Genomic DNA, 13253 nt, shown 5'->3' on the forward strand with positions numbered 1-13253 from the left:
CTGCAGCTTCCACGGAGACAGGAAACTGCAAAGTACAGGCTTCATGCTGAGCCAGACATCCAAAATGCCTCCTACCCTGCTACTCCCACACAGCCTACTGCTTAGGCCTGCAAGCCCCTCCTGTCTAGGTTTAAATCCGTGAGGGGCAACACCATGAATGGCATGTGGCCAACATCATCATAAAGGTCTGAAAAACCGTATGACTTATACTGTTGGTGTGCCTGTAACCTTAACACAATTTATTTATTCAAAGTAAATGCTAAAGCTAATCGGATAGCAGAATTTTTAAGTCAGCATTTCAGTAGTTTGTGATAGATTGTAATCCAGAAGGGAGCACCAAGAAAGAGCCACAGTCTTCATTTTGAAATTATGCAGAGAAACACCATGGTCTGAAGAAGCATCATTACAGGCTTGCCTGGTTCTCACCTTCTTCTCCAAGGAGGAGAATGGGGTAAGCAGAGCCCAGGTCCGACCCAGTAACATGCCTTTCTGCATTGATGTAAACTCCTGGGGTAAGTCAGGCTCTGGAAACAGGCTTCGACATTTGCACTCTGACACTGCATCCCTTCGCCCTGCAGTAACACCAGACAACCTCGCTCCACTGAGGCCATCCCCACACCTGACTCGATTCTGAAGCACCTGGGAGGCAATTCAAGGCAGAGCAGTCCTCAACTGCAGCCACTCGTCATTTTTTATAGGCAACCACAGAGGACCATGGCACATACAGACAAGTCCTGTGAAGCAACTGACAGATACACTAACTTGCTTGTTGGTCACAGTACCAAAATCGAGCTTTTATTTGGAGAGAGAACCCAGGTACTTGGGTTGGGCTGGAGATGATTGAGGAAGGGGAAAAAAGCCTATGTATTCACACGCAATTTAATTGAGAAAGGCAGGCTTACTTGCATGAAAGAAAAATTAATGTATGACGACCACGAGCAGAAATATTCCCGAACAGCTATTTATAGGTTTGACCTTTTAGATTTTCTGCATCACTAACTCAAGAAACAGCCTGCTGCCTGGCAAGCAGAGGTGAATGAAAGGAGAGCAATGCCAACTTGTTAAAGAGAGCCCTTGCTAAAGGGATGCTGTCAGCCTGAAATTTTAAATTTCTATCTAATAGATATTAGACAACTATTACTACAAAAAACTTGGGGAATTACAACATGATTTTTGGAAGGGTGCGTGGTGGGGTCTCTCTTCAGTCTTTGCTTTACACCCTTGTCAGCACTTGGTGCATAAATAATCAATTTCAATGCTCTGCTGACAACAGCATTTCATGTAATACACACTCTCCAGCATATGCTTTTCAAGGGGCTGGAAGGAGTGCTTGCTTCTAGCAGAAGGAAAGGAAAAACTGGAAGGATAGCCAAGAGTCTTACATGTAAGAGGTAGAGATTATTACTGTCACCTTCCCTTCCATTCCCTTTCCCAGAGGACTTTATATTCCAGATCTTGTTCTGCAAAGTTGCATATTTTCAAGCATTAAAGGGCTCAAGATTCTGTCTTGGAACAGGTGGAAAGCAGAAAAGAAGATCTCAAGAGGAGGAACTGAAAGCACTGCTCATTTTAATTCCTAGAAGTTACGTAAACAGAACATTAGTATGCTATATAAATGGACCACATCTTCATAATTATTGTTTATAACATACATAACGCGCATAAAGACAGCATGGAGCAAAGGCAAAGAAGACAGTAATAGGACAATCCCTAAGAGGAAGAGATACAAGAAGAAAGCCGGATGGCTGGGCAGAAAGAAGGGATTGGTAAGGGACTAGCACTGAGGTGTATTTGAAACAGCAACAAGTCTGGCAGCGTATGTGTTTCAGTTCCCATTTGCCCAGCTTGGCTAGTAACAAAGCTACTGCCTAGGCAAACATGAGCAACAACTACAAGACCTCAGTAGCCACGAGCTGTTTTAAGATTAAAATTTTTACAGGACCATAATCCTCAGACCAACATTTTAAAGGTAAAAAGCATAGTAGGCTTTTCTTAACCCTCTTGGTGGCTGTAAATAAGACACTATGTATCTAGTTCTGGCCAATTTTGCTTTTATTGAAACACTCATGTAAGATTGTCTTTTAGAAACAAATCAGTGAGTTTTCTTCAATTAACTTGTGATAAAAATTAAGCTTCCAAAGAAAGGACATGTTCTGTAACATTTACCTTGTTCTTACCAAACCAAACTCACCTAGTTAACAGCATTTAGAAAAGAAGCATGAAGTATGTTTGCTGAATAGCTTTTGCTGTATGAGCATAATCTATATAGTTTATGCAACCTCTCACAATAGTATCCAAGCAGGTAAAAAGCTGCTGGTATAGTACACAAAATTACTTCTGGGACATAACTCTCAGCTTTAAATTCTAGAGAAGCAAAGTGGGTTTTGTCAGTCTTTTTTTCAGCAACCTCAGGCATCAACAGTCATACTAGCATGTTGAAGGACTCATTTGGGGGGAATGTGATAGCAAGTCAGGGGAATTAGCTACAAGAAACGTTTCTCCCATTTGCAGTTGTTATCTGACTTCAGCCCTTAAGAAAGCAAGCATGAAATCCGGAGAAGGCAGCCAACAAATCTTCCCCAAAAAGGGCTACCAGTGGAATGGTTGATAGGATGGATTTGAGCACTGGATTGTGCATAAATGCCAATTTAATTGGTGAATACAGACTCAGTGACAGTGGCGATAAGTGTAGAGGTCCTAACAGGTGGGGATGGCAGAGTAAAAAAGCTTTATTGAAGGTAAAAAGCCAAGAGTGAGAAAGTGGCAGAAGATGAGTAAGCACTGTTCATACATATCCTTCCCACTGAAGTGTCCCACTGTTTTATCCTAAAACAGAAAGAAAGTATCGTCCCATACACGTACGCACGAACAACTTCTTTCTGTGGCATGCTCTCAAATCATAAGACCATCCCAGCTTTTTCAGTTTCAAAATGAGACTAAATTTCAGGGGAAGAAAGAACTACATGTTACTGTCTGCAAATGCCGTAAGTCATTTTGGGACATCAAACACCAGAGCTCCTGTAATACTCACGCGGTGGGGAAAACACAGTTTCATGGAGAATTTGACAGGTGACAAAAGGACTCACTGGCACTAGTTCAAAGCTCGCTATTTCAAGGCTTAGAAACATGAAAACTACATGACAGAAAACTATCAGGGACCAATCTTTAACCCTGGTTCTTACCTCAGCAGGTTTCTTTTGTTCATTTGCTGGTGTTTTTGACTTGCTCCTGTATTTAGAACAAGAAGAAAAGGAAGTGGAAGGACCTGTTTAAAAATAATAAAAAAAAAATTAAAAAGGACCATTATAGCTCACTTCAATTCATTTAATTTTTCAGTAAAACAGAAGGCACTCCAATCTCTTGAATTATCATAATTCTTTGACAAGACGTGGGCAAAAAACTCTTAGGCAGTCTGTAGGCTTGATTACAGCTCCTCCTGTTCCACTCGTTCTTTGTAAAACCACAGCACACTGAGTTTATGGGTACATTCTGCTCTGCTCAATACAAGCATGAGTAAACAGAAACAAGCAGGCAGACCACTTTCCTTCATTTACTTTCTAACAAAGTGGAAGGAGGAGCAAAAGCGAGGATAGAGTTTGCAAGTGCTAAAAAAAACAAACAAAAAAGCAATGATACTAAAGCGTGCTGATGAGAGATGCAAAAAATCATAGTTTGATGTCTAGACATTTCTGGGCAAAATGTTATTTCAGTACAGGATACATTGATGACTCGCAACAAATATGACAATGAATCATCATTATGTATAGAGTTATTAGACAGGCACAGATTTATACGCAACAAACAAGACCCTGCCATACAGGGGGTTTTTTTGCAGATAAAATGGGAAGATGCAACCTCAGGCACATGTGTGCCAAGGAACATTTAAAATACAACTTTACTAAATTGTGTAACAGACCAAAGTGGAGTAGATCAAGAACCAGTATAAGATAACATAACAATCAATATACTGGTTATAACTCTATCTTATATATAACACTAACATATCAATGCTCAAATAGCATGCCACCCCCAGTAATTTTAAAGTTGAGGCTCTGCACAACAACAGGACTCCTTAAAAAAAAAAAAAAAAAAATTACAAAATGGGACCCTGGACAGTAAAATTTCTCTTGAATTACAGATTTCTTTTTCCCAACTCTGAAAGGGAAAGACATACAAGTTTCTCTTCAAATTCTAAGTAGACTCAAAACTCCCCCCAGGTTTACAGGATCCTTCACCTCATTTTCCTCCCGTAACGGGATTCAGAACACCAAAGACTACAGAACGCAAAAAGAAATCAAGCAAGAAATTTTTTTTTTTTATCACAAGAGGTGAAATGCTTTGCCCTCAAACCACAGAAGGAAACCACAAGGGGGTGACAGACCAAAGAAAAACTAGTAGGTATTACTTACTCTCATTGTCTGAACTGTCACTGGTGCTTAGATGCCTGTGGCGTTTCATCCTGACGCATCCTAAAGAGAAAAAAAAAGTTGATGGCAACCATTCTATCAGAAAATCGCCGGCTGCTGGCTGACGCCAAGCTCTTCGCACTAGAGGCAAAGCTCCTCTGAAGAGCTTTCAGGCACAGAGATAATCCCAGTTCAGCCACTACGTTTTATTTCTGCAAGCACCTATTAGACCACGGTGTTATTTGTGAAACCGAGCACCCTCAAAACCAGCATGCCTCTGGTGGGCAGAGCTTGCTTTAAATTTTGCAGAAAGGGGTGCCACCCGCCAGCTGATTCCCAGCAGGGCATGAGCGGCGCTGTGCTCTCGGAGGAGACTCAACGTCCCATCTGTTCAGCCAGAGGAAGAGTTGCCATGGTGGCAGTCGCTAGCTGAGAGATGGGTGGAGGCCAGGAAATAAGGTGGATGTACAGCAAGTCAAGGATTTAGAAATATAACTCACCTTAAAAAAAAAAGAAAAAAAAATGGGGGGGGCAAAAAAACCCCAGAGGCATCCATGCAAAACAAAAGGCAGATTTTAAATAGGGACAATCACAGAAAATGGTGACTGATGCCATTTAATTTAAATCATCTGATCACCGCTTAGTTCACAAGAAATGTGGTTTTCAGAAGTTTGAGAAGTGATCAAGGGTATCACTGAGAAATACTTCTGTGGCGCTGCACCAGTTCCATTAAAAAAAAAAAGGTATTGAGCTTTTTGAAATTGATTTTTGAACATGTAACGCATACAGAGAACGGGGAAGAAGAAAATTCAGCACCGCTATTTAATAAAAGAAAGATCAAAATAGTGATCAGCTATATACTCCAAACAAGTGCCAACAGAAATCCATATACATTCTTCTAAGTCCTGCCACTCTATAATATTCAGTGTTACATTTGTTAAATAAGAACCAATAACAGTTTGCAATTAATAATAGTAAATGAAAATCACCCCTATCTTTTTAATGGATTGAATGAGCAAATCATTAGAGAAAAGAAATAAAAGATGACTCTGCAAGAATAGACAACTTTTTTTTTAAAGTAGAAGATAGGCACAAGTAGGTTACAGACAGCTGAACCTGAAATGCCTGCAGTATTAGAAGTGCCAGCCCAGCCACACCTGAAATGTAAGCAGCTTCATTTCTTAAACAAAACCACATGCCATTAAAAAAAGCAACACAGCTAAATATCCCATTTGATAAACCCCCCACGTTAGTTACTGTACAACGGGTCTTGAGATTATCCAAAGACCATGGGATAAACAAGATTTCCAGATAAGAGAAGCCCGTCCAAAGGCTTTGAAGAGATTGCAATTGAATTGTTTGCAGCACAAGTGTTTAATTTAGTGAAAATTTTCATCAGCCTTTATATTTAAGAGAGTGAGTTTACTGAATCTAAATGCAATGATCACTCAAAGTTTAAAACAATCCTTTTGACCTATCTGTTATAAGAAGACATTGCCCACACTCCTGGAAGTTGAAAAAGGAAGCGATGTGTGCAGTTTTCAAGCAGGTAGATACAGAACTTCTGAGCCAGGTATTTAACCTGGAGGGAAGACAGATGGACACGGTGGTCAACAGGACGGGACAGCAAAAGGTGTCATTTGTATCACTTAAGTAAGCTGTAAATTCCCGTTACATAACAATTTCACATTAATTCACCTTCTCACAGCTCAAGCAACCTTGGGGAGGCAAGGCAGCCATGCTGTATACAAAGACCAGTGTCCAACAGAAGAGCGACATCAAAAACAAAATACCCAAAACATCACGGGACTTCACTTCCAGCTAGCAATGTAAGGTGGCTTGTGCAGGCACCAGTCAGGTGAAGAAACTTCCATGAATCTCTTAGGCAAATGCTGTTTGACAGGTAGAAGGCACTTGGGGCAGAAGGGTTTGTCTTTGTGCATGTTTTGGGGGCACCAGACCTGAAGTTAACTGCTGAGTAGTGCGGGGAGGACTAGAGGAATATTGGCAACTCATGAAGTTTAAAGGCATGGACTTAAATCAAGAGCAAATGAAATGGTATTGCCTATTTGAGAGCTTGTACTCCAGCAGCCAAACCCAGCCCCCCGGAGCATACAATCCTCCCTTAAAAAGGAGCAGGTTCTGCCCGTGGCAACACTTTCTCTGCTGGCAGTCTTCAGTTCCAAACAGCCCTGGCTTACAGACCATCAGGCATGTTACCAAGACCTTGGGAGATGATGAAAAGATGCATTTAGGTGTGCCGAGCAGTGTTCCTCACTTCCATTTCTTAGCAAGAAAAGCAAGTGCTTGCTTTGTTTTTATGTTCAGACGAATTTTTGAGCAGTTGTTAAAAGGTGCTGAAAGCTTATGGCAGGCAATTCTCATCTCTTATAGTCTATATAAACATGCAGCAATGAAACCTTTTCAGTCCGTACAAAAGACAGCTATCTGCAGAGCACAACATGAACATTCAATTAAAGTAGGGTCAAACACGAGGTTGAGAGAGACAACTGCAGGAGGGAACACACAGGAAGCCTGGACTTCTGCCTGGGCAACTGGCAAAGCAGAGAGGAGATGGCTACTTCAAAGACAGCTTACACAGAAACGGCAAGCGTAACAAAAACTTCAGAACAGAAAGCACACCTCCGCCAACAACTTCATAGGAGAAAAACAAAACAAACAAAAACTAAAAAAAAATTAAAAAGCTGTATTTGAGAAGTGGATTTGTAGCAGCTCAGAGATTTACACCTCCATCATAGCAGACAGAAACAGAAAAAGCAGTCACTCAGGGTAAAAGCCCCGAATAGTAATAACACTGGATTCCTGCCTGATTTTTTGCAGCAGTATCAACCACAACAACAGTGAGTAAGAGCCCACAGAGCTACAACAAATCACAGGTGTGCTGCGTTCAGTAAGACAGGTTATTGAAGTGACCAACATGCTGCAAGTTCACTGTATGCCCCCACATGATGCAGGAGTAACAGCCTCAGCATCATTCAACAGGACCACTTCTGCAGCAGGCTTCACTTTTGTTTTTAATAGGAGACTCCTTTGCTGTACCCTTGCGCGCACTGGGACTGCCACACCACTTCCAGCTCACTTCCACCCCAAAGCGTGAGGGCTCATCGGAAAGGCTCGCTAATGACGTTGCCGCTCCCCAGCCATTACAGAGGGATCCCAAAGTAACACCCATTTTGTGGAAAAGCTCCCATCTCATTCCTTCACCTGCCTTTGCAGAATGCGGAAGCATCAGCAGCCGCTCAGTTCAGAAAGACAGGAGATGCAAAGCCAGAGCCCACAACAGTGGAAACTGATGTCAACCTTTCCCAGCTTCAGTCCAAAGCAGTCCAGCACCCTCCAGTTTGTCCCTCAGCTTCAGACAATGATACTATTAGCCGGGTGATATGGTCCAGAGCAAGGCTGCAAGCAATCCTGTGCCTCAGTTCCTGCTTCTTCCAGCACATTGATATTTTATCACTTGCAAAGCACTGTGAAGAAGTTAAAATAAAATAAAAATATATATACACACACACACACACCCCTAAAAGGGCTAAATGTAGAAAGAAAGGGCAATCCACGCATATCAAAAACCCAAACCAAACAAGCAGAACCAAAAATCCCACAGAAATGGGTACAATCTCTCATACATCCTAGCTTTGCCCCTTTTCTAACTTCACCCCTGAAAATATGGTGACAATATACCTACAATAGAGGAGCACAATTAATTTTTTTCAACATGTACATGAAGACTTAATGAAAAGGTGAGAAATAAATTCATGAGATTGCCAGTGCCCTTCTCCTACCTCAGAGTATCAGTTACAATGAATGGCATGTGGCAACGCCAAAAGAGAATCAAGTAAATAGTATTATTTTTACACACAAAATGAAAAAGTTAGTAAATTTTTATAATAGATAAGAAATACTTTTTTCCACAGAATAGTTCAAAAAGAAATTTAGAAAACAGCCTCAAAAAGATGCTACTTATAAAGGAAAAAAAAAGGTAAAAAAAGATGAGCTGTCATTAGGAGCATGATGGAAACGCCATACAGTGAGTAGCTAAAACCATCAGCCTCCTTCCACTTCCTTTATCTTCATCCAGGCATTTTGTGAATGTGCACGTTGAATTTTTTGTTTGAATTTTGAGAACTTATCATTTTAGCAGTTTAGAAAGTTTAAACTTTCTAGCAGTTCCAATGTACAAGCTAAGAAAAACAAGGAGCGTAAAGCAACTCAACACTGAAATGTTGTTGCAGAGCGAAAGAGGCAAGTGGCTTCACCCTCCCACAAAAAGCCCCAAGGAAACCCTTATTTCCCAGTCACTGAGTAATGATTCTCACTACCTTAAAAGGTAAGTAGGGGTGCTTTGGCTATGGATTCAAAATGTGCTCAAGCCTTATGGTCAAGCACAGATTACCTTAAAAAATGATCATTAAGAAGAAGAACATAACATGCCTTGATCTAAAGCTTTTTTTGCCCCAGCCCTTTTTTAAATCCACAGGACTAACAGCTGATCGACCACTTGTATGACAACATATACAAATTCCAAAGATGCTCACCTTCAGGGATCTTTTAAATGAAAATTAAAGTGCGGGAGTGACATTAAGAAAGCACCATGCTGCAAGCAAAAACATACTCAACTCTCCAGGCAATTACTGCAATGGAACATTTTCTAGTGTCATTTTTAATATCAATTACCAGAGCAGTTCCTAAACTTGAACCATATTCCACACCTGTCGCATTTCTGACTTGTCAAGCCACGGCTGCGTGCATATCCCTGATCTGCGCACAACAGCTTAAGACAAGAACCACAACTTAAAAAAGAGAAAATCAGCCTAATTTCCTGCTGCCATCTAAACACCCGAACGCAGGTCAAGATGCCCTGAACCCTTCGGGTGTTCAACCAAAAGTAACCCCAGGAAACACACTCTCGTCAGCCAGGGGCAGCAACATCAGGCTGCCAGCATTTCCCTGGCTTCTCGAACGCTGCTGCCCATATTGGGAATTTTGCCCCGGAGCCAAAACCGATGCTGGATCCAGCACATCACTGCACTTTCAAGGAAAGCCAGGAAAAAGCCACCCTGCAGTCACCCGGCTGAAATTGAACATGGATCCCAAGCTAAGAGTAATCAACATATCAGCCAGCACGTGCAAGAATCTGACTAAAGGGATAACACTGATATTTCCAAAAATCTAGGGGAGATGTTTTGTAATTAATGATTTCTAAACTATGTTTGCTCCTTTTTGCTTATTCACAAAGATCTGCACTGCTGAAGTGAACAAGAAACAGCCACTTGCCTCTACCACCATTCTCTCCTCTCCCCAAGGAAAATCAATGTTGAACTGACTTAAGGCACTTCCCATTTCTGAAGAGCTAGTTACCATGCATTACTCAAAAAAATCAGACAATCAGCATATGCAAACAGCAGACAGTTAACAAAATTTCAGAGCCTTATTCAAAGCAAAAACCCATTTCAAATACCTGCAGAAACAACAGCAACAAACATTTTTCCCTTTTCAGTTTGCGTCAGAATAAACAACTAAATTTACCAAATAAACTATTGAGTTTATCCTCTTGTTCTGACACATTCCTCAGCATAGTTCATCAGTAACAGAGTTAGCAGAAAGAAGGATGAGGTATCTCACAGAGTCTGAATTCACACAGCATATTAGGCAAGACATCAGTGACAAGCGTACAAAATGAATCCTTAAATCCAGCCAAGATTTCTGAACAAAACAGCATCTCCAAGGAGTAGCAGTCCTTCCTTCCTGGCTTCATTTTGTTGCAGAGAAAGGTTAAACCTATCCATACATTACTCAGTACGTGTTAAGACCTATACAGAAGGAAAAGGCAACCAAGAAATTCAAGGAACTGTAACGCAAATGTATCCTAGACCTGTGAGATTTTATTTCTTCACATTTTAAAATAGACTGACAAAAATGGAATTGGCCACAGCACTAAGGAAACTTTCAAGTGGGACAAAAAATAACCTACTTTCTTTATCTTATTAAAAAGAAAAACAGCATCTATGTATGAAAACCAAACGACAAGCTACATGCAAATCTCAGATTAAAATTCTGTACTTACATTTTTACAATATGGCTTGTCTACAAAAAAAAAAAAAAAAAAAAGGCAGAGGCAGTAGGTAGAAATTTCCAAGTCTCCAAAATGTGGTTTATGTAACTGTTAAATTTAGATTAGGAAGCATATTATCTTGAAAGGTCTCCAGGAAATGTAGTACAGTAAAACCATTTAAATAGGTCAAATTTCATAGTCAACTGCCAGGGAAATTACAAAATATGAGTAGAGTTAATACAACCTTTCAAATAACTAGAGGAAGAGAGATCACTCGTGTTTGGGTTTTTTATTATTATTTTTTAATATACTATCCAATCTCACAAAAAGGCTATATAAACCGGAAAACACCCACTCGGAACTTGGGTTAGCAGTATTTGCTGCACTGAAATGGTTTGAAAGGTTAAACAATTCACAGAAAAGGAAGTTCAGCAAAAAAAGTAACATTGTTTCTTTATTTCACTCTAACCAGAAAATTTTAAAAAATTAGTAATATACCCCTACTCAAGAGCCCCGTAACAGAGTGACCACATCTATCCTATCCTCCCCTCACCCCCAAAATAGAATCTTCTTGAATTATTCTCTGAAGACTGTACTGGGCCTACCACAAAGTAAAACTTTTCTTGCTACTATTTCATACTAAAGTCTTGGTTAATGTAATAATCTGTAATTCAACAAAGGAGGAACGCGCCAGTTTTTAGAAGCAGCACTACCAGTGACAGCCGACTCCTTTGTCATTAGGTAAATAAATAATTTTAGTAGGCAAGGAACTGCATGTTACAGAAATCTGGCTAATAACATGGGTCTGTATGAAGTGCCATAGCAACTAGACATAGTCTTGAGCTCTGTTTTCCTTATACCTTTTTCTAAAAGACAATTTGGCAGCTGCCACAAGGATACCGTGCATTTAAAAATGAGGGGGGGGGGGAGGCCAAAATATCATCTTCCAGCATGACATATCCCCTGAAATAGTTAAATTCTGGACTGAAGTCAGCTGATAGATCATAAACCTAGGATGAAGAAACCCCAAATATAATCCCACCCTGCATTCATTTGTGGATTATGGGCCAAAAGGGAACCCTGACATCATTTCATGTGCCCTTCTATGACGGTGATTCATCATTTGGTCTAGTGCAAAGCACTTAATGCCCATCATTTTGCTTTGTGAGTATAAAAAGAGGGTAAGTGATGCTACTTCACATTTATAACATGCTTTGATGATACAATAAAAAACAGCACACCCCAAGCACAACTGCCTTTCCTACCTTGGAAACAGAAGTGCAGCTTTTAATTTCCAGTGCCGTGTCCGTGCGTCAACCCACCGCGAGAGCAGGGGGGACAGATTTCCACCAGAGGCCTTCAGCTAAATCGCCTCACGCCAAGCAGCTTGTTAAAAATCAGAAATCTTTCTCCAGTCACCAGCAACACGTTCAGTGCCACCATCACCTCAACAGAAACTCTCCCAAGAGGCTAGAAAGACATTAAATCGCACTCTCTTCCCTGTGCTTCCTTGACACCCGGCAGTGACCGAGCAGCCTTATTTTCGTCTTTGAAGCAAGCTGCACACATTGGCCTGTATACAGAGCAGCCAGGTGGGCCAGGCTGACATGGAAATATTTCTGCCCATTAAACACTGCAGCTTTAGCATTAGCATCCTGAAGACCAAACTAATCTGGGCAGAATCAATTTAAAAAAATAAACAACATCAGATTGTCATTAATTCAAGCAAATACACCAATGCGTACGTGGTTCTGCTCCTCTGTATTTCAGTCCTCATAATTACTTTCCTTTCCTGAACATAACACTGTTTTTACACCAGCTGTTTATTAACAGAACTACTGTTTTCCTAAAACAGCAGTAGAGATTTGGACACAAAAAACCTTCAAAACACCATATTGAGTTTAAGCAAAAGCCTGCTTTTAAAATAAAATAAAAAAAAGAAGAAAAAAAGCACTTCTTCCCCTGAAACCACAACCAGGCTGGCACTGCTTGGCATTGCCACGCTCGCACGCCTAAGGTGTGTCTGCCCAGCCGCGGCCCCGTGAACACTCCTCACCCACCTCCCAGCTCCTCGCCCACCTCCCAGCATCACTCCCAGCCAGGGGAAATGCTAAAACGAGGGCACAGCCCTCAGGAAAGGGAACCGTCGCCCTCAGCAGGGTACCGTGCTTGGTATCGCTGCCTGCGCATGGCTGAGGGGGTGCAACACCCTGCCGGCGCTCCACTTCTGTCCACCCCAGCCGAGCCCGCCTCACAGCCAGGAGGCCCTCCCTCGGGAAGTGACAAAGCCCCCAGCACGATGAAACAAGGAACAAGTTCCCAGCAGGAAAGTCACAGCGGCATTAAACACACGGGCAGCCCATGGAGCGCCACCATCTTGGCCACCATACAGCAGGTTGATGCCGGAGGCTAAGGTGGCTGGCAGGGCAGGCAGGCCCACAGGGCAGGGAGAATGCCACGTCGCCAGAGGGAAGCCATCACAGCTCTTGCTTCCTCAGCCCAGCGTCACACAAACAAACCACCTCTTGCCAGGCTGTTGGAAACCTTCATGGCGGCTGATCGCCACTGATCCCTGAAGGAAACCCCCAGGAGGCAGGGGCTAGCTTATGTACAGCCCTCTAACTACGCATATGCACCAAGCATCACGGAAAACGCCCACCCTGGCTACGTGCATTTTGGGAGTTTGCCTGCCCCGAAGAGTGTTCAGCAGGGGAGACACAGTTACTGGTCGTGTGTTGTCTGCTTTACAGGGCTTCCTCAGAAGAAAACTCATA

At 41.8% G+C, this 13253-nt stretch overlaps 1 protein-coding gene across 2 annotated transcripts in view; it reads right to left on the reverse strand.

The window, feature by feature from the left end:
* Positions 1 to 13253, reverse strand: part of JADE3 (jade family PHD finger 3) — a 71118-nt gene that overhangs the window by 29676 nt on the left and 28189 nt on the right. For both annotated transcript variants that reach the window (XM_076358700.1, XM_076358691.1), the window contains exons 2-3: positions 4410 to 4469; positions 3183 to 3265 (exon numbers count right to left, since the gene is read on the reverse strand). In XM_076358700.1, the coding sequence (XP_076214815.1) occupies positions 3183 to 3265; positions 4410 to 4458 (132 nt within the window). In that variant the 5' untranslated portion in view covers positions 4459 to 4469. The remainder of the gene's footprint in view (positions 1 to 3182; positions 3266 to 4409; positions 4470 to 13253) is intronic.

The sequence above is a fragment of the Aptenodytes patagonicus genome, chromosome 1, assembly GCF_965638725.1.
Source record: "Aptenodytes patagonicus chromosome 1, bAptPat1.pri.cur, whole genome shotgun sequence".
Lineage (NCBI taxonomy): Eukaryota > Metazoa > Chordata > Aves > Sphenisciformes > Spheniscidae > Aptenodytes > Aptenodytes patagonicus.